This window comes from Meriones unguiculatus (assembly GCF_030254825.1).
Source record: "Meriones unguiculatus strain TT.TT164.6M chromosome 13 unlocalized genomic scaffold, Bangor_MerUng_6.1 Chr13_unordered_Scaffold_28, whole genome shotgun sequence".
Lineage (NCBI taxonomy): Eukaryota > Metazoa > Chordata > Mammalia > Rodentia > Muridae > Meriones > Meriones unguiculatus.
This window is the reverse complement of record NW_026843644.1, coordinates 9048008-9069562: the sequence shown is the minus strand read 5'-3', so window position 1 is coordinate 9069562 and position 21555 is coordinate 9048008. Positions and strand designations below refer to the sequence as shown.

At 40.9% G+C, this 21555-nt stretch overlaps 1 protein-coding gene across 1 annotated transcript in view; it reads left to right on the top strand.

Annotated features, from left to right (window-relative positions):
* Nucleotides 1-9573: 9573 nt before the first annotated feature.
* LOC132650733 (zinc finger protein 442-like) overlaps nt 9574-21555 on the top strand; it is a gene marked incomplete at its 3' end in the record, with an annotated part of 30998 nt that continues 19016 nt past the window's right edge. Inside the window, exon 1 of the mRNA XM_060376069.1 lies at nt 9574-9729. Coding sequence (XP_060232052.1) covers nt 9574-9729 — 156 coding nt within the window. The remainder of the gene's footprint in view (nt 9730-21555) is intronic.

Below are 21555 nucleotides of genomic sequence, written 5' to 3'. Positions count from 1 at the left end.
TATCTGCTAGTGTGTGAATCTGTATATACAGCAGTACAACTATAGAAACATTAGAAAAATCTGTAGCAGTGATATGGACTACTCAGGGATTGATCTCAAATCATCAGGCTAAACTAAATTTACCCACTGAGACAATTCTCTGACATTCACTTGCAGGTTTGGGAAAGTCTTAAGAACAAGTCTTTATTCCTAAGAAATAATGTGTCTTTGTCTATACATGTGCCTGTCCATTCTAGTTTCCATGTAGACTAGACACACTAATTTTTCTCATACCAGGAATTATAGAAAGTTGTAAAAAAGCTGATGTAGGTCCTGGGAATGAATTTGTCTTAACTGCAAAGCCATGTATATAGTACTGTAAATATCTTAAATCTTAGTATATCATCTTGATGTCAGGAAGTAGAAAATAATTCATAGAAGAGAGCAATCTTATTTATGCAAAAGCGTTTATTACTTTGGACATAATAAATGTATTTATTTCCAAGAAAATAATTATTTACCATGTTCACTTCATTGTAATGGAGGAGATCACCAATTGTGGTTGTGGTCTAAATTTTGAAACATTGGAGTAGGTATTGAATTTGCTATGTGTATAGCAAATCCATTCACAGAAGTTTTATTAGGTTCTGATATTCATTCTGTGGTGGCTGTTCATGTTCTAATGCATTTCCACTTGGTTATAGGAATTTTACTGCTGCAATGCATAGAATGGAATCCCCATCCTCTATGTGGTCCATTGCTTATTTATATCAGGCAGTGTGAGATCATAGTTTTCAAGGAAGTGTCTATGAGAACTTGTAATTTTTTAAAATGTTTTCACAAGTTCATTTAAGATGTTGGTTTTTAAGCCTTGCTTGAATATAAATAATTAATTGATGCTTAATAGTATGTGTGTACATATGTATGTATATATTGTTTGAAGTTTCATGCTTCTGCATGTTTCCCATATTTACTATATGGTACTTCATCTTGAAGTTTTGCCTTCTTAGAGATTTATCTAGAAGTGATAGTTAATGTAACAGCAACAAGATTTATTTCAAAAGGGCATCTTGTGTGTGTAATGGACTATTCATTCTTAGGCTATGACAGCTATATGAAGAATGTGTGATACTCTATGGGATCTCTTTTGGTCATGGTTATATATTTTTCAAGTTTATGTTGTCTCTTGCATACCACAAGCACTCCCCACTAAGCTCATTGAGACTCATAAAACGTACTTGAAAAATTACATCAGTACAATATTGTCTTCTATTCTGATTATGAATATATTGTCATCTGAGGATGGAAGAAAATGAAATTATTTGAATAATAAATGCTACTTGCAAATGAAAATTATACACTCCTGTTTTGTTTTGGAATGTTAGTTATTTCTTAGGAGTAAAGACTTGTTCTTAAGACTTTCTCAAAACTGCAAGTGAATGTCAGAGAATTGTCTCAGTGGGTAAATTTAGTTTAGCCTGATGATTTGAGATCAATCCCTGAGTAGTCCATATCACTGCTACAGATTTTTCTAATGTTTCTATAGTTGTCTTGCTGTATATGCAGATTCACACACTAGCAGATACGTAAATATATTTTCAGACTAAATAAATGCAAGTATGGTCACTGGCCAAAAGATTCTTTGTGTTCCATGTCAAGAACTTACATATAAGATGTACATAATAGCAATAAGTTGTACTCTCACTAGCACGTATACACCATAACATATGTATGTGCACACAAACACACTCCAGCATTTTTTAATTTTTTTATTTCATTTTTATTGATTACAGTTTATTCACTTTGTATCCATGCTATAGACCCCTTTTTCTCCCCTCCAAATCTCCCTCTTCTCTTATGCTTCTCCCCCAGTCCACTGATAGAGGAGGTACTTCTCTCCTTCCATCTGAACCTAGTCTATCAGGTTTCATGGGGACTGTCATTGTCTTCCTCTGTGGACTGGTAAGGCTGTTCCCCCTGCAGGCAGAGGTGATCAAAGAGCCAGGCACTGAGTTCATGTCAGAGACAGTCCTTGTTCCCATTACTAGGGTACCCTCTTGGACACTAAGCTGCAATGGGTTATATCTGTCGGGTACTACATTATCTCCATTTGTGGTCCTTATTTGGATTATGAGTCTCCAAAAATCTCTGTGCCCAGATTTTTTCATTCTATTTCTCTCCTTGTGGAGCTCCTGTCCCCTCCAGGTCTTTCTATCTTCCCCCTTGTTTCATTAGATTACCTGTACTCTGCCCAAAGGTTGGTTATGAGTCTCAGCATATGTTTTGATATTCTGCTGTATAGAGTCTTTCAGAGGCCCTATGTGGTAGGTTCCTGTCCAGTTCCCTGTTTTCTACATCTTCTGATATACATCCCCTTTGCCTTTCTGAATGAAGATTGAACATCTTACCCAGGGTCCTCCTTGATTTGCTTCTTTAGCTGTGCAGATTTTAGGATGATTATTCTATATTATATGCCTAATATCCAGTTAAAAATGATGAAATTAACAAAGGAATGCAGCCACTAATAGATGACTGAAATTATTTGTAGAATTTGAAGTCTTATTACTGTTCATTAAAAGGAAAATGGTTCCTTTGTACATCTTATTTTATCCTTTAATTCCTTGATTCAAGTATAGACCACTTAAAAATCATAGGTTGGCTCATAAGTGCATGTCTGTCATCCTAAACCTAGGTTTCAATGGCAGGGTGATCTCTCTGAGACTGAGGCCAGACTGTTACACAGAGTGTGTTCTGTGTTTGTTTGTTTTTGAGACACAATTTTCTTGTGTTGCTTTGGCTGTTCTGGACTCACTTTGTAGACCCAGCCATCCTCATAATCACATAAATCTGTCTGCCTCTTCCTGGTTGAATGCTGGGATTACAAGTGTGTGCCACCATGCCCAGCTCCACAGACAGTTCTAAAACAGCCATGGTTATGTAGAAATGTCATGTATCAAAATGATTTCAAAATGTAAACTATATTTCAAGTTATAGATGTTTTTTTTCCTGAGGTATAGTGTACACAGGGATGCTAGAAATTTTCTGAATTTGTGTTCTCTGTCATTTGTGTAAGTGAGAAATATAGCATTGAATTATCCCCTCATTGATCAGACATCATGATTACCAGATGGCATTGCCTCCTGAGCAATCTAGTTTCATGGCCTCATTTACTTCATTTTCAGTTAAGAACTTGTGGTCATAATCTCAGGGGAATTTCTGTCCATTTTAAAAATTTTACACATATTTCCACCTGGCTTTGAGCAAAGAGTGCCTTTTGAGCTCAGATTTTACATTTTGATCACATTCAGAATAGGACTTAATTTAGCATGGTTCTGAATAGAGAACCCATATATGAACATATCCATATGCCCTAAGTTAAATCCCAGTGCTTGCTATGTTGAAGAAAATCATTGCTTTGGAAAGGACTCTTATGTTCTTCTTGCCAGGAAAATATCTTTCTCAGGTCTTGTGTCTTGGCTGGTGTAACAAAACACCAACAACACAGGCTCTAAGCAACAATCAATAAATGGGACCCCACGAAGCTGAAAAGCTTCTGTAAAGCAAAGGACACTGTCTACAGAATGGGAAAGAATATAAAGTTCACTAACCTTATATCTGACAAAAAGGCTAATATCTAGAATATATCAAGAAGTTAAACAGCAACAAATCAAGTAATCCAATAAAAAAGGGACACAGAGCTAAACAGAGAATTCTCAATAGACGAATGACAGAGAAACACTTAAAAAAATGCTCAATGCCCTTAGTCATCAGGGAAATGCAAATGAAAACAATCACGAGATTTCACCTTACAGCCATCAGAATAGCTAAGATCTAAAGCTCAAATAACAATACATGCTGAAGAGGATGTTGAGAAAGAGGAACCCTGCTCCACTCCTGTTGGGAATGTAAACTTGTACAATCACTATGGAAATCAATCTGTCACTTTCTCAGACAATTAGGAATAGTGCTTTCTCAAGATTCAGCTATACCACTCTTAAGCATATATCCAAAAGTTGCTCAGGAATACAACAAAGACATTTATTTGTCCAACCATGTTTGTAACAGCTTTATTTGTAATAGTCAGAAGTTGCAAACAACCCAGATGCCCCTCAACTGAAAAATGGATACAAAATTTTTGGTAAATCTACATAATGGAATATTATTCAGCAATAAAAAAATAAGGAAATCATGACAATTGCAGGCAAATGGTGGGGACTGGAAAAGATCATCCTGAGTGAGGTATCCCAGAAGCAGAAAGACACACAGGGAATATACTCAATCATAAGTGGATATTAAATATATAATATAGGATAAACATACTAAAATCTGTACAACCAGAGAAACTTACGAAGGAGGAGGACTCTGGCTAAGATGCTGAATCCTCATTCAGAAAGGCAAAGAGGATGGACATCAGAAGAGGGATAAAACAGGGAACAGGACAGGAACCTACCACAGAGGGAATCTGAAAGGCTCTACCCTGCAGGGTATCAGAGAAGATGCTGAGACTTGTAGCCAAATTTTGGGCTGAGTGCAGAGCACTTCATGAAAGAAGTAGGAAATAATAAAACCTGGAGAGGACAGCTGCTCCACAAGGAGAGCAAGAGAACCAAAAAATCTGGGCACAGGGGACTTTTCTCAGACTAATACTCCAACCAAGGACCATTGATGGAGATAAACTAGAACCCAGCACAGATGTTGCCCATGGCAGTTCAGTGTCCAAGTGGGTTCCATCGTAATGGGAACAGGGACTGTCTCTGACATGTGCTGATTGGCCTGCTCTTTGATCACCTCCCCCTGAGGGGAAAGCAACTTTACCAGACCACAGAGGAAGACAATGAAGCTATTCGTGATGAGCCCTGTAGACAATGATCAGAGGGAGGGAGAGGAGGACCTCCCCTATCAGTGGACTTGGGGAGGTGCATGTGTGGAGAAGAATGAGGGAGGATGGGATTGGGAGAGGAGGAAGGAGGGGGCACAGAGGGATTCAAAGTTAATAAAGTGTAATTAATAAAAAATAATATAAAAAATGGAAAGAAAAAAAAGACACAGAAGCTGGATATATAAGCTCTCATTGGTCAAATGACAAAACAATTTGAACATCAAAATGATCTGCATATCTATGTCCTCCCAAAATTCCTATGTAGAAGTCTTGAAACTCAAAGTAACAGAACTGCAGGAGATATTTGGGAGGTACTCAGGTATGGGTGGTGAAGCCCTTATAAATAGGTTCAGAACCTTATTGAAGAGATCCTATGAAATCATGTGGCCCTTTAGAACACTGAGTTTAAAGTGAGAACATGACTGTAGACAAGCATGCCCCCAAGTACACCTTATAATTTAACTTTAGACTTTCCAGAGTTTACAATTGTGAAAACTAAAGCCTTTGTTATTAATCATTTGTCACTTAGCCCCAGCAGTCTAAAACAAACAATAACAGTCTAGTCAGCTGCAGAAGGCACATAAATCATGAATCCATATTGATGTAAGTGTATGTCAAATGCATTAACATTCTGATGAGGACCAAGACACAGAGTGTTAAGGTACTCATGGGGGTACAGGTATTAACACTGTAGTAGAAAAGCCTGGAAAACACTGATTACAAGTAATGAAAGTGAAAGTATGTACCACCTGACAGGACACAGTGTGTTACACTTTTGTGATACCTTGGTCCCAGTTTATGCATTGATCCATGAGAACACAGAGAGCTTAGAGAGAGTCAACAAAAATAACAAACCTGGGATATTAGCCATATCTTACAGGATAACCACGGTATAATCCTAAATAAACTAAATAACATGGAGGGTAGAAGAGAGGATACTTGAATCCCCCTAAGAAGGGGACTGACATGGGAAGTGGAGGGAGAGAGGAAGTGGGTGGGAGAGGGGGTGAAAAGAGGAACATGATGGGGGATCATATGTTGGAAAAGTGTGGATGGGGTGAGAGGGCTAGGAGAGAAGGGAAATTGGTGTTGCAGCATCTCTGAAATAAAATGAAGACCTGGAATTCTGGAGGTACCTAGGAAAATATGGGGGTGTGAGCCTGGCTGAGATGCCTAGCAGCAGGGATATTGAGACTGAAGTGGACACATCTTGTAGCCAGTGGAGGGAGGGAGACACCAACCAACTGGCAAAACCCTTGACACAAATTTGTCAACTACAAGATATGCAGGAATAAAAGACAGAAGAGAGATTGAGGAAATGGCCAACCAAAGACTGGCACAACTTGAGACCCAACCCATGGGAGAGACCCAAATTCTGGCACTATAATACTCTGGTATGCTTGTAGACAGAAGACTAACATAACTGCCATCTGAGAGGCTTCATCTGGCAGATAATGAAAGCAGATGCAGAGACCCACAGCCAAACAATTAGGCAGAACTCAGGGATTCTTGTGGAAGAGTTTGAGGAAGGATTAATGGATCTAGAGGGGTAGGACACTACAAGAAGACCAACATAGGCAGCTCACTTGGTAACATGGGGCCTCATAGAGCCTGATCCACCAACAAAAGTACATGCCTGGAATAGTCCTAGGACCCCTCCACATATGAAACTGATGGGCTGTTTGTCTGGAAGTAGGTCCCCTAACAAGTAGAGCAGGGGCTGTCTCTGATTTCGGCTCCTATCTCTGTTGCCTCCCTCTGGATCACATTTTCCTAGCAGGGCTGCCTTGTCTTGCGTCAGTGAAAGAAGAGGTACTTAATACTGATGTAACTTGATATCCCAGGGTGGGTGGGTTGTGGGGGTTATAGGGAAAGTGGTTGGTAGGGTGGAACTGGGACGATAGGAAGGAGTGAGGTTGTGAATCGGAGTAAAATGAACAAATAATTTAATGAAGAAAAATGTAACTGATCTGTAGTCATCAAAAGTGACAAGATCATGAAAAAGATGAGGGAAGTGTTCCATATTAAAAGAAATTAAAGAGATAAAGAAACAATGCAACACTTAAATGTACCAACTTCCTCAACAATTATGTGAGTAATAACATAGTCAACATAGCTCAAATTAAATGCAATAATGTGTCAGTGTGAATTACCAGTTTTGATAACTGCACTGTCATTATGTAAGACAAAGTTCCTGTTTGTATAAAATCAACACTAAACCATTCCGAGTGACAGGGCATAAGGTCAGCAGCTTCCTCTCAAAATGTCCAAAGTAAAAGAGCAATTAACTGTACATACTTGGAACTATCTTCAAGTTTGTTAGTGTTTCAAAATTGTTGTGGGGGAAGCTGGGCATGTTCTTTAACACCAGTACTTGGGGGGCAGAGGAAGTCAGATCTCTGTAGGTTCAAGGCCAGCCTGATCTGATCTACTTAGGGAAGCCCAGGATAGCCATGGCTTTGTTGAGATAATCTGTCAAAAAAAATAACCTAAATAATGTTGTTTTAGGGGAAAAAAAACAATGTAACTGAAAACTAAACAAGATTAAAAACAAAACTGATTCTCTACACTGGCAGTCTGGGTAAGACTATGTCTGTAAGAAACTAAAAAGTGAAATGACGTGGTATTATGGAGCAGCATGAAGATTCTCTAAATACAGCTCAATGTCTTCTTTTTAGTCCGTGTGTGTGTATGTTTGTGTGTTCATGATGAAGGTGAAACATGCATACTAGGGAACACATAGGAAGGTCAGAAGACAATTCTTGCCTTCCACCTTTTCATGAATTCAGGGATCAAACTCAGGTCTCCAGGATTGCCAGCAAGAGTGTTTTTCTGCTGAGCCATCTCACCAACCTGCAGGCAGTTCTCTTAAGTGACCTCAAATAGGTAGTAGGGAGAAAAAATGTGAAGGATCCCTTCTCTTAAACAAATTCTTAGGGATGAATAAATAATAATAAGTGATGAGAAGAACATTAGTACCCTAGTGCTACAAATGACTAACAATCAGCAAAACACAGCCCAAGCACCTCTGGAGACAAGGGGCTGCAGGGCTGGTAGAATTAACCTGAAATGAATGAGGTTTCCCCAGCTCTACAGTAACCTTGTTATTACATCTCGTTTATCTATATATAACAACACAAAGATATAAAAATAAGAAAATAAGTCTGTGTGAACCCTGTATACTCTTGGTTATGCAAGTCCATCAAAGTATAAACAGCAGTGTATCTCCCAAACTGTTCCTTATGAAGAAGTATCTGATGAATAAAGAGAACAATCAAATCACTTGAAAGCTAAGTGAGAGAGACCACCTGCAGTGGTTGGATGGCTGTCTTAAGAAGAGCCATTTTATTCTGGAATGCTGGCACATACATCCTGAAACAATGTTCCTAGAAATGTGCACGGATCCTGTGGCCTTTCCAAGTACCTGGCTTTTGTTCAACTGGGATGTCCAAACTCCCCCACCCCTCCCTCCCAAGGGCAGGCGGGAGGCAGCACCCGACTCTGTACTTTCTTTCCGGGAGGACTGGCCCCAGCATCTCTCTTCCTCAGGATGCCGGGCACAAGCGTAATCCTAGGAAGTCCACACACTGTGCTCCAGCCCTCCCAACCCCAGCGGCCCGAGGGCACGGTCCCGGGTACCAGCAGCCTCCACAGAAGCTCTTGGCAGAACTCAGGCAGGCTCTCCCGACCCGCCCAGCCCGCCAGCCCCCAGCTGCACCGCCCAGACCTTGCCCTGCGACCGCCATCCAGCGGGTGCCTCACACAAGCCCACAGCCAGCCAAGCTTGGCTGCATTGGGATGGCTGATACTTGTGGACCCGCCGCTCCTATACCTCGGGACCCAACCCTCTCTCCTTCCCGCCTCCCAGCTGCGATGCTAGGCCTAGCACCACCTAGCCCACTGGATGGCTGCTGGGGGCTGAGGCGAAGCTCAGAGGAGGCGGCGGCAGAGGAGCCCAGGGAACGGAGGCGGAGCCCGAGGGCGGTGGGAGACATAGCCCGGGGCGTAGAGAGGCGGAGCCCGGGGATGAAGGAGGAGCCCGGGGCGGGGACGGGAGAGGAGCCCGAGGAAGCATAGGCGGAGCCTAGTGGGGGCGGAGGCGGAGCCCGGGAGATGGAGGCAGAAACTGGAGCTGGGCGGGGAGAGGAGCCCGGTGCGGAGAGAGGAGACCGGTGTGTACGCGGAGCCCGGTGGGCAGAAGCAGAGCCTGGTAGGGCAGAGGCGGAGCCCGGGGGATGGAGGCGGCGCCTCGGGAGGCAGAGGCTGAACCTGGGGGCGGAGCCTGCGGCAGAGGCAGAGCCCGGGACGGGGCGTGGATGGAGCCCTGGGATGGAAGGAGGATCCCGGGTCGGGGGGTGGAGCCCGGGAAAGGAGGGAGGCGGAGCCCGGTGTAGGAGGCGGAGCTTGGGGCGGAGGCGGAGCCTGAGGCGGAGGCGGAGCCCGAGCTCGGGGCGAAGGAGGCAGAGTTCTGGGGTAGAGGCAGAGCCCGAGGGGGCGGAGGGGGAGCCCAGGGGCAGAAGCGGAGCTCAGGGGGCGCCCACACCCTTACCTGGCTTCTTCCGGTCTCAGCGTACCACGATGAAGTAGTCCGCTAGCCGAGCCACAACCGCCGCCACCGCGCCCAGGAAGCAGATTCCCATCACCGCCCTCACCGCCACCGCCCACCAGGACCAGGCGAGCTCAGCGTTTTCCCTTCAGCGTCTGTATCCATAGCGATGGCGCTTGACAATGGAGGAGCGCTCTGCGCCTGCCCCTCCCCCGCCCCACCCACAGAGGGCTTGGCCTTCGCGTTCCTCCCAGGCCGGTCGGACCCACGGCTCGGGAAATGGGCTGCCAGGCACAGCCTCACCACGGAGGCCGAGCTCTTAGAGGCCGGGCCTCTGCCTCAACGCCCCCCTCCCCTATTCTTTATTTTCCTGGAGCGGGGTCTTTCCTTCTGCCTTCTCTCTCCCTTTTGCAGTGCGGGGGAGAAGGGCATGGAGGGGCTCCCTCTCACTGTGAGGAAGGATCAGGCCTGAAGGGAGGCTTGAAGTGTGCAAACCCCGAGAGGCATCAAGGACCCCTTTCCATACACCGAAGCTGGAAGGGGACATGAAGAGTGTTCCTGGGTGTCTTCAGGGAAACACTCACCCAAGCCGGTATTACTGTTGATCATATGGTCTGGGGGAGGGGGGGCAGGCAGAAAGCTCCCCTGCAGCAGGCAGGCGCCATTCACCTTGCTCTTACAGCAAGGAACAGGCCAGGAGCTTGTCAGGGAGTGCTCCTGAGGTGTCCAGCAGCGGCCCAGGCGACCACCGTGGCTGTCTTCTCAGAGGCCTGAGCCTCTGGAGGTCTGGACGCAGGAGAAAGGGCTTAACTCTCAATGTCCTCCGGATGGTTTGGTCTCTCCAGGCCTCTGCTGCTGCTTGCCTCTGGTTACCTGGTAACCAGGGTTCCAAGTTCTATCTGAGGAAGTGAGGTCACTTCCTGGAGTTACCCAGCCCACGCCTCCCCCTCACCGGCTCTCTGCTCTCCCTGAGGGCCACCATCCCTGTCTGCCCCGCTCCTTCATGGTTCCCTGGACACCACCGGACAGGGCATAAACATAGGGGAAAGAGACCCTCTGCTCTCCGAGTCGCTTTGCTGGTGGAGTTTCATCACTGTGATGGAGAGAGGACGGCAGAAGGTTTGCTTAACTGCCTGGGGTCAGATCCCTTTTCGTGAGCTAAAGGCAAAGGTCTATGGCCACATTTCCGAAAATAAAAATTAAAAACAAAAAACAAAACAAGCAAACAACAACAACAACAACAACAAAAAAACAGCCATGCAATTCTCTAGCCCCTTCTCTTTCCCCCATGGGGTGCCTGAGGCCCTGTGCCCCTTGGCCCGGCAGTAGCCGAGCCTCTGGCTTCTCTCTCGCAGCGGTACTCTGCCGGAGAAGAGGGTGCTCCTGCCATGGCGCCAGGAAATGCTGCCAATAAAACCTGGGACAGTCCTGGAGAGAAGCAGTGAAGAAGTTGCCTCCCGTCACCACTAGAGGGCGCGGAGACACAGGAGAATGTGCCCTAAAAGAAGAGCAACAGCAAAGAGAAAATCCTAAGGCAGGGGTGGCACAGAGGTTAAGAGGATTTGTTGCAGAGGATATGAGTATAGGATTTGTTCAGAGGATAAGAGTATAGGCTGCAGGTCCAGAGGTCCGCAGTTCTGTCCCTTCCCCTTGGATAGGTATGTTCATAAGATTCCCTGCACTCTGCCCAAATTTTGTCTATGAGTCTCAGCAATAAATAAATAATCCAGTTGTAAAATTTATGGGTGTGTATTACTTCCTTTTCAGTGACAAAACACAATCTCTTAAGGCACTTCCAAATGTGTTTAATTTGCTTTATGGTTGTAGAGGGCTTTGGGATCATTGTGAAATGGTCATCACAAGTGTCACACATGGTAGCTGAATTAGGAAGCTTGGAGCTCACATCCTCAACCTGAAGTCTGAAGCAGATAGTGGGAACTACAAACGGTATATAGTTGTAAACTATGGAGCCCTTTGTAAACGCAGTTTAATTCCTAGCACTCTCATCAAATGGCCAGAACTACCTGTGTTTCTAAGCCAAGGGTATCGGGTGTATTCTTCTGGCCTCAAAGAGGACAAGACAATGAAAATGGTGAAAAGACGCATGCACATGTGATTCCCTAATGTAAAACACATGTTCTTCCCAGATATGTACTCATTTCTTGAAAAGTTAAAATTGATTGTAATTTAGGTGCATAAGTTTTGACAGTGTGTATACTAAGTACATGCACGATATCAGTGGAGGCCAGAAGAGAATGTCTGTTCTCCCATGATTGGAGTTACAGACAGTTGTAAGCTATCTCCTGGGTAGGCCATGTTGCTGAGCAATCCATCGCTCATAGGTGCTAAGCCCTCTATTCAGTGCTAGGAACATATCATTAATAAAAGTAATATCTATTTTTAGTGCTGAGGTGTGTTTCTTTTATGAAGCAGAAAGAGAGGAATTTTTTTTTATGTCCATCCTTTTAACCTGTGTCTTTTCACAAGGGAGTTGCTGCCATTGATGTTGAGAGATACTAATTTCCAGTTTTTGTTACTTCCTGTTATTTTGATGTTGGTGGTGGTTATGTGTGTGTTTTTTTTGCGTGTGTTTCCTTTCCTTTGGTTTTGCTAATGTGGGGTTATATATTTCCTGTGTTTTCCTGGGTGTAGTTCTCCTCCTTGGGCTGCAGTTTTCCTTGTAGTATCTTCTGTAGGGCTGAATGTTGATATTTAAAGATTTATTTTTAGGCTTATTTTATTTTTAATTAAGTATGTTTGTAGGGGTATGTGTGCGAGTATGTGCACATGAGTGCAGGTGTCTCTGGGGACCAGAAGATATTTTCAGACTCCCTGAAGGTGAAGTAAAAGGAGATTGTGACCTGACTGATGTGCATAGTAGGAAATGAACTTGTTTACTTTAGACCAAAGGCTTATTGATTGGTTCAGAACACTTGTTGCTCTTGAGGCCCTGAGTTTGAATATGAAAAGCCTAAGAGCTCTGCCAACAAAAGATGTCCACTTTTAGTTGTTCAATTACACCCTAATTGAAGGCTGAATGTCTCTTCTCTGGTTGGAAGTACCCTGCTGTTTCTGGTTGCAGCCCTCCCATTCTGGATAGCCATTCTGAGCTGGACATTAAGGTGCAGGAGTCCCTCTCCCCACCAGAGCCTACTGATCTCTGCCTGACTTCATAAGGAATGTCTTTAGATATAGATGCCACCAACCACATTTGATGGATAGCCTTGGACACAACTCCTAGCTAACTCTCCCCTCCCTTCACCTATAGGATAATTAGGTACTGTGTTCTTGTTCATATGATAGGAGTGTGCTGTTTAATGCAAATCAAGCATCTTAGATGTGCCTAATTTTAAACAATTATGCACACCTATCCTTGAAGTATCCCAAGGAGTATATAGCATTGTTTTATAAATTAAAGTTTAACTTGCTCTTTGTGGGGCTTCCCAGAATGGCAAATCTCTGTCATGCTTGCTGGTCTTCCAAGCTTTACACCCAATCTTCTCCTGCTCCTGCTTTCCTGGGTTGGTGAGAAAAAGCCCCCAAGGCAGGAAGAGAACCACCTTATCTCTGGAATGCTTCAGATCAAAAGTTTCAGGTATCATAGCATTTTATATTTTAGATGTTTCTGGATGTGAGATACCCAATCAACCAGTGCCTTGGGGGTGGGGCTCTGTAAAAGGAGTTATACCTAATGTTTATTTCACAGGAATGTTGCTGGCAAGATTCAGAGTATGGAATCTTCTGAGCCAAGCACAGTGGCTGACAGAGAAGAAATTAAGAGCAGAAATTTTAGTCCAGCCTGGGTAACTAACCTTCATTAAAAAGAAAGAAGATATTAAGAAAGAAAAAAAGTATAATATTCTTTGTTACCTTTCTTCCATGTGGGCTCATTTGACAATCATTATCTTGTGCAGATCATGGTGCTCTCTAAAGTTTATATTTCCATAGATGTAGGTTTTAAGCCTGGGATAAATGGCAGAGGTATCTATTTAAAAATATTAAAACAGACCTAGCTGCCAATTTTTTTTTCAGAAATCTTTCAGTCCTTCCAAAGCTTAGTATGGTTCTCTTGGCTGGAAAACTGCACTCCCTACCCTGATTTTTCCTGCCCATATCAACCCATTTTCTGGGCTAACCTCCCTTCTCCATATCAACTTGCAGATTGTTTAACAAGGTTAGGTAAGATGTTTTTGCTAATGAGTCTGATGTAAAAAAAATCTTAGAGAACCATGTGGAGTTAAGAAAAGTACACTCTTAACAGTAAAGCTGGGGACTCTTTAAGTTTCGTGAGCAGAAACAAAAACCCAAGGTAGCACTAGCTGACTGGACACTCTCCAGCTGTGCCTGTAACTGAGACAGCAATTGGATTCCTTATACTTGTTTTGCCCTCAGCTTCTTGATATGACTTAATACAAGTTAATGAGCAGATATACATCCCTTTAAGATTTAATGTAGAGGCGGCTGATTGTCTTATATGTATAAAAGTTTAGATTTGAAATCCTTTTAAGAATGTTGTAAGATTACTTTTTAATATAATGGTTTCTTAATTACCACAAATTTCAGCTTACCAGTAAAAAAAAAGGTGGCTGAGAAGTTATGTTGCTTGCTCATCTTGTTAATTGATCACAAGTTCATTAATTACAAGTGTATATGGGGTCTTGGCAATAACTTGTTTTTCATATTTGTTTTTTACCCATAATACATAAAACAGTTGGTCATGTGAAGGTATTACGGAATATGTGGTGTGGTTTTTTTTTTTTTTTTTTTTTTTGGAGGTATATTCTTTGTAATCATTCACTTAAAGAAAATAGGGTGTAACCACATTCTGTGTTTAGTACTGCTTGAAAGATCTTGCTGGGATAGATAAGCTGTGGAAAAAGAGGAAAGTGTGATATGAACTAGCATTCTGGGTCTTTTTCCATCCACCGATGTGTATTTGTATAGAGTGGTTTGAACCTTACATTTTGGAGTTTGTTTCATCCACAAATATGTATGTATATGTATGTATGTAAGGTTGGGATGGAACTTGCTCTTTTGTGCTTGTTCTATCCATCATGATGTATGTATATGTAGGTAAGGTGGTTTGATACTGGCTCTTTGGAGTTTATTCCATCCACCAAGTTGTATATATGTAAGATGGATTGAAACTCGCTCTCTGGAGTTTGCTCTATCTACCCAGTATGTGAATGTGTATATATGTATGTATGTATGTATGCAGGCATGAATGTACGTATGTATGTATGTATATATGTATGTATGTGATTGTGTAAAGAAAAAAAATAGCCTGTAAGAGAAGCTAAATGAAGAGAGGCTTAAATAAAAAGAAGCTTTTTGGAACCTACCTGCTGGAGTCTGTCTTACTTAACCTTCAAGAATAAGTGTGGCGTGCATGTGTGTGTGTGTGTGTGTGAGAGAGAGAGAGAGAGAGAGAGAGAGAGAACCTATTGGCTACATCTGAGCAGGCTTTTCAGGTCTTCTCGATGCATTGTCCTTGGTTGAGGTATCTGTCTCTACAAGGGCCCCAAGGCCCACTATTTTGGGGTTCTATTGGTCCCTTTTTACATCTCCTTTCCCCTCCAGGTCTTTCTATCTCCCCCTTCTTTCATAAAATTTCATGTAGTCTGCCTAAAGTTTGACTATGGGTCTCAGCCTCTGCTTTGATACCTCAATCAGTGGATTCTTTCAGAGTCCACCTGTGGTAAGCTCCTGTCCTATTCCCTGTCTTCTATTGCTTTGGATATCTACCGCATTTTCCCTTCTGAATGAGTATTGATCATCTTCCCTAGGGTCTTCCCTGTTGTCCAGCTACTGCAGCAGTATAGATCTCAGTATGTTTATCCTCTATGTCTAATAACCACATCTGAGTGAGGATATACCACGTGTGTCTTTGTGCTTCTGGGTTACCTCACTCAAGATGATCTTTTCTAGTTTCCATGATTTGCCTGTTAGAAATCTCCTTCAGCTGACAAACACCTTCAGCAAAGTGGCTGGATAAAAAAGTTACTCAAAAACATCAGTAGTCCACTTCTATACAAAATACAAAAGGGCTGAGAAAGAAACAACACCCTTTACAATAACCACAAATAACAAAAAGTAACTTGGTGTACTCTAAACAAATAAGTGAAAGACCTGTATGAAAAAAAAAAATCTTATTGGATCTTAAAGCTCCTCATTCCCCACTATTTCATCCCTTTGACCTGTCTGTCTCATAGGAATGAGGATATTCTAAAGACATTTATATCTCTCCCTAAGGTGAACATCTAGTAAAACCATGGGCTCCATGAAATTCTAATTTACCCCTCGAATCTCTTTTTGTGAAAAGGCTGATTCCTCCACATGAGAAATTCTCTCCTACACAATCATTAACTCAATGTCTGAATACTTTGTGAGAGATAAAGGAGCTGAGAATGATAGACAGATTTAAGGATAGAAAAAAATAATTATATGGCTTGGTTAGATACTTGGTTGTGTGTATTTTGCCTTCCATCTAAAACTGTTAGGACCTAGAGGATGTAATAGTTTCCTTATAACCTCATCTCTGGTCAAAACTACTGAATAAATATGTTAATATGTTTTCAGTTTTTATTAATAATTTCCTTCTGTCATTGTTTTCTCTCTTTTTTTATTTAAAAAGATAATCCCAGTATGTATCACTGGTTACCCCGGAACTCACTATATCCTAGATATACCCACTTTCCCTCCAGAGTGCCTGCATTATAGGAGACATGTCACAGCTTGGCAAATCAGGTTTTTTTTAATTGGCTTATTGAGGATGAGTGGCTGAACCTGACTATATGATAATTAGAACATGGGCTATGTTCCTAACTCCAGTAACAGAAGAAAGCTCCCATCTAACGCAGCACTCCTGGTTAAAGTCCATTTCTGAACAATATTGCTTTCCTTTATCATCGAGTGTATTATAACTCATCTAAGAGTAGGACAGAGTTCTATTTTCATTCTACAGAGAGTCAAACTGAGGCTCAAAGAAATATGTGGTTTTGTAATATAGTTAAGTGTAACTGCTAATCTTACTCATTACATCATTCTATTATGTCACTAAATAAAGTTGAAGCCACCTCAGCCAGGTATGGTGACATAAGGTACTTAGAAAGAATAGGCAGGAATTTCAGGGTTTCAAGGTCACCCAAGGAGTGAATGATCGGTGGTATAGTGGGAGACCGTCAGAATAAAGAGAGGCAGTTAGTAGCCCAGGCCAAAGTCCATAGTCTTTCCTGCAGCTGCAGATATTCAGAGCCATGGCACTAGCAATTGTTTGTTGAGATATTTACTGCTTTCTCTTTTCTATTCTAATGTTTCTTTTTCAAGGCAGCTTAGGTCACTTCAGGATCAGACTCCTGTTAGTCATTAATGAATGGAATTCTCCTGCAGGTGGAGAAATCAGCCTCAGACAGGGATTAACTCCCTCATTACATATCCAATGGAAAGTCTTCAGGCCTGAAACCATATAAACAGAACCAACAGAAATGGATTCAGGTTTAATTGATATATTTAAACATAATTGCTCACATACTTATAAGGAAAATTTGGAATGGATGAATTTGGGAAGGGATGAAGAAAGGATATGGAAAGGGGAAATTGATGTAATATATTTTAATTAATGTACAACAATAAATACACCCAACAGAAAAACTCAGCAAGTATTGTATATATATTTATAAAACACTTACATATTTAATAGGAAAAATTGAAATGAAGAATATGGGAAGGGATGGAGAAAGGCCATGTAAAGGAGGAAATGATGTATGTATTTTAATTAACATGTACAAAAATAAATTTGAAATGAAAAGTGCCTAAAAAGATACCATAGCAGTGAAGATCACTGTGTGGTGTCACAAAAGACATAGGTTCCAATTCAGAAAGAAGTTCTTAGCTAAACAGCTCCTTAACTTCATTCCCAATGAATCTGATGCCTGCTTCTGGCCTCTACCTGTACTGTACACAGATACATGGAAAAAAAACTTCCATATATACATACATAAAATATAAATAAATCTTATGAAATAAAATTTCCTGTGATGATGTCATAGCCCTGAGATAGACTGCAGCCAGGGTGGTTGAAATAAACTTCTGGTCCTGCATAGAAGCAGCTGTATCTCTTTCTCTGAGCCTGCCTTCTCAGAGGCAAAAGCTGCCTTACTCTGAAGTAAGAGTTGCTCCCATGTTGAATTTTATCACCAGGATACCATTCTATTGCTCTCCAGGGAAATGAGCTTGTCATCTTTTTATTAATTTAAATAACTTCTTCAATTAAAGGGTGGCACCATCACTCAGTTTTATTTACCCACTTGAATCATACAGTCAACTCTCAATTACAGTAAGAGGAAAAAGACTTGCATGTCATGCTCAGCATCTGCTTTTAGACTACAGTAAAAGGACTAGTTACTTTTGTAGATCCCAAAGAAAAATAGGGTACTCAAAGAGCTGCTGATTTCACTATTGTGAAAATGAACTTGTTGTGGCAGGGTGAGTGCTTTTGTAATTTCCCAAAAAGTAATAATTAATGTCAGATGAATGAAGACAGACCAGATTGGTGGGTGTACAATTGGGGAGGACAGCATTGTGGGGATCAAGATTCAGGTGAAGGAGGTGTGGGAGTGGTGAAAGATCCCACCCAGAATCCTGGGAAATCAGACTGAAGGTGCAGGTCTAACTTTATTGTCCAGTGCAAAAGTCTTTGAATGACTGAAAAGCCAATGAGACCACCCTATGGTCTCAAGCACCAACAAAGTTTGGTGCAACTATAAGGAAAAGTGTGTGGTGGCAAGGTCACCTTAGGAAACTTCTGTAAAAAAGGTGGAAGCCGTCCCAACCCTAGTTTCAGATCTATTTTGAGAGTTTAATAGTGAGCTATGAGTCCCTAGGAGATGAACACTGTATGCAGTGGATACATGGATCTTTTGAGGATCCATAGGAGTCACTGACATCACTTGCCATTCCATTTTGGGCCTCCAATAGTTTCATGTTGACACTCCCCTTATAGCATGATCCATTGAATATTGAATATTCAACCATGGAACTGTCCTTTGCAGATATGTCCAGTCCACAGACACATTTAAGTCAGCTCTGAGGCTTGAGACACAGGCCATTCACTATAGCTGTGTGTGTCAGGTCACAGATCTAAACAAGTAACATTGCACTCAGGATTAAGTTCACACAGTATTTTATTAATCTAGTTCCCTTTGCAAAGGAACCGCCTGATCTTTTTCAGTGTCAGTTAGGCAACATTTAATTGGAATTTCCTTACCATTCCACTACCAGCAGCCACAGTGGTGTGATTAAGGAAAATTCAACTCCAGGTACAAAAGAAATTTCTGAGCTGAAGAGGTTTCTCAAGTGTGCATGTGTTATGCAGGTAGATACAGCAGATTTCACATCTTGTGCCATTATCCATATGTCCAGGAAGCTGACATGAAATTATAGTTCAAAATTATTTTTGCGTGGGCATCACTGTGGCTGGGTTTGCTGAACTTACAAATAGGCTTGAGGAGCTGCAGATCCATAACTGACCTTTCTGATCATTTCCCTATACAGAGATATGTATAGAACATGGGACCTCTCTGGAAGAGAAATAAGTAGTAGCTGGAGAGTCAGAAATTATTTTGTGTGAGTTGTGAAATTTGTGTTTGCTTGATTTCTGTGCACATACAATTGTAACATTGTTCAGGTTCACATTCTTCCTGTTTCCTTAGGTTGTTTAATGAAAACTTGAATATAATTTGGGACTTATGTTTTCTGTATTTTTGTCTTCATCTACTTATTCTTTCACTTATACTGTATAAACTTTTGATTATTTTAGTTTTAAGGAAGTACAGAAGTCATGTTGTACCAGTGTGTGTACAATGTCTTCATAGTCATAATGAGAATTCTGAGTTTTTTACATGGCACATGGCTTTTGAATCAGCTTTTCTGTAATAAATTGTTAGGAATTCTCTTTGGATTGTTTTTAATTCATGCTGCAAATTGAAAGTTCAGTCTTTTATCTTTTTCTTTTGAAAACATAGGTAAAGTGTTTGAAATGGGTGAATTTTATTATATTCATTAATTTGGCAAAAAACAGTAAGTGTGTGACATTTAAACTTTTGTCAAATGATGTTCAAGCTATAGAAAGTGTCCTTTTGGACAAAGTTCAGTGACACCTAATATATTCATATAGTATGGTCACATAACAACCACAATGAGCAGAGTTCTTATAAAAAGATATAATTGCTATGGGTTAAAGCAATCTTCTCATTAGATTTTCTAGTCACATGTAACTGGTATTGACAAGTATCACAGTTCTAATTTTCATTGCAGTTATACTCATCATTGCCTACATATTAAAATTCCTCCTATGCTTGTTTACCCAGGATAATCTTGTACCTCAAGAGGACATCATAATAAAAGAGTGAAGACAATAGCAACCATTAAAGGATTATACACTTATAACTGACTCTCACAGTCAGTGCTGTATTAGTCATGAGACACCATGTAATAGCAGCAAAGGCAGTATCAACCCACTTTTTCTCCCTCCTGATTTTAATTATTAGTGCACATGTTTTTTGTTTTTTTTTTTCAGATGGATAGGAGAGATCCATCAATTTTGTCTACACTTCAGATGCCAATAGTAAATGACAGGCTAAAAGCACAGAGTCTAGTTCACACAATCACCTTCAAAAGGTTTTTCTAATGTTCTTTTAGATGGTATGTGGATAAGAAAAATTAAATATCAAGATTTTTGTAGCAAGAGTTGTTATAAAAAGGAGAAGCAAATGTGCTGTTACAGTAGATTATAAAAAAAAATCCAGAAAGTTGCTTAACTTGGATGGTATGAGAGATTTCTGCCAATAAATAACACTGCATGCAAAACTACAAATGAGTTTAAGAAATAGACTGACATGGTTGAATGTAAACAATGACAATAAATTACAGTTGAACAAAAATATGATTTCTCAGAAAAATGACGCTTTTTTTCTGATTAAATAATCACTATAGATGGAAAGATTTTCACTTTTGCTTTCGATAATGTGTTTAAACATTTAACATTTTTATACACACTTTTCTTTATTTTTAACATATTATATAATAAAAATAGCTGTACTGGATTGTATTTCATATTTATTTCTATTTGAATTCAAACACTTATTTTTTTTTTAGAAGGAAAGAAGAGTATTCTTCTGGAATGAAATGTGCAGGAACTGCTGTAATTCCTAAATAAAAACTAGTGAAAGCCAACACCAAAAAATGACCTGAGTTTGTTTTCTTTTCTTTTTTTAAGTAGTTATTTATTATTTATACAACATACTGCCTGTACACCAGATCTTACCATACATGGTTATGAGCCACCATGTGGTTGCTGGGAATTGAACTCAGAAACTTTGTAATAACAGCAAGTATTCTTAACCTCTGAGCCATCACTCCAGCCCCTCAATTTTTTTCTTTGTTTCACTTGACTGAGAGCAATGCTTCTCAATTCACAGATGTAGATATGCCTGAGACAGAACTTGTCATGAATTCCCATATGATGTTCAGCCACTACACAAAAAGAACAAGAATTCTGTTTGTCAAAACCAAGGTTTTCCTGTCATTACTATTTTGCTCTTCTTTCTCCTTTATTGCTTTGTCCATTCATTCTGCTATGTACACAACAAATTAATCCTGCTGCTGTGGTTTGAAAGCATAAGCTGATCATGACTTGCTACAGCTGTGATACAAAATGAATGAATTGTAATTATTTTTAAAAATTAATTAATTAAAAAAGATGGAACACTTGTAGCTCCTTCTCCAGAATTATGCCTGCCTTTCCTTTGTCATGTCCCACACCATGACATAAACCTCTGAAAGTATAGTATAGGCTATCCCAAATTAAATGTTTTCTTTTGTTGAGATGCCATGGTCCTGGTGTCTCTTCACAGCAATGGAAACTGTAACTAAGACTAAAGTTGTTACCAGGAGCTGGAGTATTGCTGTAATAGACCTTATCATGCTTTCCTTGGAGGAATGTGAGTTTGGTAACTGTGGACTAGGAAAAGAGCTAGAGAAATGGAAATAAGGGAATAGTGACCTCAGTGTAAGACCCCATGCAGCCAAGCTTCCATTTTGTGAAAGTACTACTTAGGCCATGCATGGTGCTATGCACCTTCAACACTAGTAT